Here is a 3,931-nt window from a genome sequence, read left to right as displayed (position 1 = left end):
ATGAAAGTCTTATGATGCTAGGTGTAACAGAGGTAATGACATGTTTCATATTTATTGACACAGAAAATTAGTCCAAATAAATAAAATCTCCTTAATCCTCAGATTAGGAGTATGTTTATGGGAAGTTTTGAACTTTTTTACAGGAGTACATTTAGAACTGTTGTTGGTGGTGAAGGTCCAGCTTGAAATTTCAGCTCTTATTCACCAGGTTCTGTCAGGTTGAGGTCAGGACTCTGTGGAGGCCAGTCAAGCTTTTCCACACAAAGCTCACTCATCAATTTCTTTATGAACTTTGCTTTGGGCACTGGTGTACAGCCATGTTAAATATGTAAAAATATCCTTGGACAACTTCACTGGAGTATGAATGTGTGTGAACAAAACCAGACTCATCCATCAGATGCAAGATGGAGAGGCGTTTGTGTGCAGAGTAATCGGGAAGGACTGCTGGTCCTCATGGTTTGAGAATAAACCCATGATGCTGCTGCAGACAGTAATGCACAACATCTCTGCTTACATCATATGTTAGTTGGTCTGTGTTGTGGTTCTTCTTCTAACAGTGATTGGTGGGTGCTTTGAGCAAACAATAACTACTGGTTACTGACCCTGTGGTCCACACTGTGGGAACTTCAGCTTGTTCAGTGGCTAAAGAAATGCACAGACCAATTAGTAAGTATGTAAAATGTATTTATGTTGCACATTTCACAGATGAAAATGACAAAGTGTTTCACCATAAGACCATAAATATAAATACATTAATATAAAATAATGAAAAAACTAATTAAAAGCTTGTTTGTATATAAATATCTTCAGCTGCTTTTTAAATGAGTCATGGAGTCTGGACAGTGTAAAGACAATGGAAGAGAGTTCCACAGCCTTGGTGCCTGAAAAGCCCGATCCCCACCTCTTTTGAACCTAGTAGGTGGGACCAACAGTAACTTCTGCCCTGAAGACCTAAGTGGAAGAAGTATGAGGTTTCAACAGGTCAGAGATGTACTGGGGAGCTTCACAATGTAGTGTTTAAAATGAACCCTAAAATTTACTGGCAATTTCTAAATGATAGAAACAGTTCCCAATCAGTTGTTTGGAGTGTTTCCCAAGAGACATTGAACTGAGACGCGACTGAAAAACTGAGAACATGTTACCAGAAGCAAAGTTTCTGTTTTATGTGTATTTAACTTGAGGAAATTGCCATTTAACCATTGCTTGATTCCTGACAGACAATTATTTAAACAAGACAATTTATAAAACTCGGAAGGTTTGAAAGAACAGTATAACTGAATTTTATCCGCATAGATATGATAAGAAATATTATTGTTGGATTCAAGTTAAGCTATCCCACGTGATAGCACTCAGCCAATCATCTGTGTGCATTCCAGGTGGTAAACACACAAGTTAGACATGAAAAGATGATAAAAAGAAAAATTGCGATGTAGAAATAAGAAAGCGAGAAATACAGATGACTGCATGGGAGAAAGTTGAAGAAAAAAAAAAGACACCGGTGACACGGAGAAACCAGGAGATATCCTTACTGAATCATCAGAGCTGAACAGGTGATGGAGAAACAGGTTTCTCATGAACAGCCTGAAGATGAATAAACTGTAGTTCAGAGTCACTGACAGACAGCACAGACACACACTGTTGGTCTGAGTCTGAACATGATGATCATCAGAGAAATAACATCAGATTCTGGATGTTTGATGTCTAAAACCTGTCCTCAGATCATCCATCTCGTAGTTCTGTTGTCGAGTCTGACGAGGGCGTTTAGTGTTCCGATTAACAGGACTCTCGCCCCTGAACAGTCTACATATGTATGTGCAAAACCCAATAACAGCAATAAGGAAACAAAGTGAGAGAGCAACTCCCAGTCCAATTGTCAGTTCATAAAATCCATCCTTTCTGTGCCATCCTGATCGACCTGCAGGTGAGAAACAGGTGTGAAGTGTCAGCTGTCAGGTAGGTGATGAGTGAAGAACAGAACAGAATCCATTTCCTCTTCAAACTGCTGTCAGACATTATCTACTGCACTCTGATCACATCACTCAGACCAGCTGCTTTCTACAAAGTCTCATCAACAACATCTTTAGAAACAAACATCAACAACCAGGAAGCAGCTTCACCTCTGATCACACACACACTCAACTCTACTCACTCACCTGGAGGAACGACAACAAGTTGGATGTTGCTGATGAGTTTCATAGGTTTTCCGATCCCCTGTACGACACGACACTCATATGTTCCAGCGTCATTAATCGTCACATCCTTCAGAATCAAAGACACGTCTCCATCCTTCATCTGTCTGTCCTGCAGATCCACCCGGTTCTTAAAAGATGGATGCTGGTTATCTGGAAAAAGTCGCCTGTCGCGGTATAAAAGCACATATTCATCTCCCAGGTCATCTCTGCTCCACTCTACAGCTCTGATGTTGTTGTTTGGAGCTCGACATGTCAGAGTGACGTCCTGTCCAGACTCAGCTGTGATGAATTTATGGTCTGAAAAAGGAAACAACACAGAGCAGAGAGGTTAAAGGTCAAAGTACAATTATGATCAGAATGACTGACTTTAAATATTTTGTTTATTTCCTTTGACATTTGAGTTTTTAGTCCTGTTGGATTTAATGAACCTCTGAACATCCAGCAGGTCACCAGTGACCCACTGAGGGGGAATTTTAGCCTCATGCTAAACATGCAAAGTGTCAGAAACTACAAGATGTTAGCTTCCACAGAACAACATGTGCTGATAATAAGTGAACATAATGTGTGAGAGAAAGCAGCCTCTCATTATAAGACACTGTGAGTCTCTGCATGCTGCCTTTATGGAGCTACAGCTGTTTGTATACACTGAACAAACAGCTTTGTAGCTGTATACCGACTCCTGAAACTACAACACATCACACTGACACACACACTGTGTGCTGAAAGAGTGTTAATCAACTATCATTCTTGGTTTTTTTCCAGGGGAAATATATTTTACTTTTCTGGTAAATCTCACCTGCAGACACCAACACGAAGACACCAACGGACATCAAAATGGAGCAGAGTGACGTAATCACAGCGGACATTTCCGTGTTCTCGAGTTCTGTTGATCTCACGCTCAGTTTCTTCTAAATCTCAAAATCTGTCGGTATTTCCACTGAATAAACGAACAAAACCTGAGTATACATCCTGATGATATCACACCTCAGATTGAATAAAGTTAATCTTTCTTAAAAGAGCTATCCCGGAGCTGTGGGCTCGGACTAGGACTATAGTTTCCTGATTGACTGGCTTCTGGAACTCAGTTCTTTCTAACTACGCCCAGGCAGGCTAGAACACGTCAATGCCATTCCAGATGCCTTTAGGTGCACCTCGTAAATTCAGCAATCTATACTCCCCAAAACATTAAAGAATGTCCTTGGTTTGGTTTTTCATAGTTGGGATAAAAATATCTGGAATGACTATCTTGTTCTTTTTGATGCCGATGATCTGTATGTGTCACCTCTTTAGTTTTTGCATTAATATATTTATATGGCCCAAAAAATCTCAGAAAATTGCTTACTAACAGATGTATACTCGAGGAAGCCTTATATGGACTTCCTATGGCTGGAAACGCTCATCTGAAGTCGACCTGCAGTGAGCTTTGAACATCCACCAGACTGTCAGTGGTGTTGGGATCACATTTTCCTTTTTAATTAAAGAAGAAGATGGGTGTGCGCGAATTTGACGTAGCCAATATCATCATCAGACAGTGAGAACGAGGATCCATTCGTGTATGTCTGCTTGTTACAACGCACCAAATACACTCCCACTGCGTGTGTCTGCCAGCTCAAAGCAAAAGCAAATCGAGTACTCACTAAATCGCTGCCTGAAACATGTCAGCACACGCTGTTCAGCGGTGGGCGAAGGGTGGTAGACGAGTGGGTGTAGACGAGGAACATTATGATTAATTGTTATGG

General features: G+C 40.8%; 1 protein-coding gene across 1 annotated transcript; it reads right to left on the bottom strand.

Annotated features, from left to right (window-relative positions):
• Positions 1 to 1,148: 1,148 nt before the first annotated feature.
• LOC308394884 (coxsackievirus and adenovirus receptor-like) lies at positions 1,149 to 3,296 on the bottom strand. Its single transcript, XM_080879482.1, has 3 exons — positions 2,989 to 3,296; positions 2,154 to 2,489; positions 1,149 to 1,915 (listed from the first exon to the last, which is right to left on the bottom strand). The coding sequence occupies exons 1-3, from the start codon at positions 3,056 to 3,058 to the stop codon at positions 1,680 to 1,682; spliced, it is 642 nt and encodes a 213-aa protein (XP_080735608.1). The 5' UTR covers positions 3,059 to 3,296; the 3' UTR covers positions 1,149 to 1,679.
• Positions 3,297 to 3,931: the final 635 nt, after the last annotated feature.

This window comes from Rhamphochromis sp. 'chilingali', assembly GCF_963969265.1.
Source record: "Rhamphochromis sp. 'chilingali' genome assembly, chromosome: 1".
NCBI classification, from domain to species: domain Eukaryota; kingdom Metazoa; phylum Chordata; class Actinopteri; order Cichliformes; family Cichlidae; genus Rhamphochromis; species Rhamphochromis sp. 'chilingali'.
Note: the sequence above shows the minus strand (reverse complement) of the source record. Positions and strands in the feature narration are given on the sequence as shown.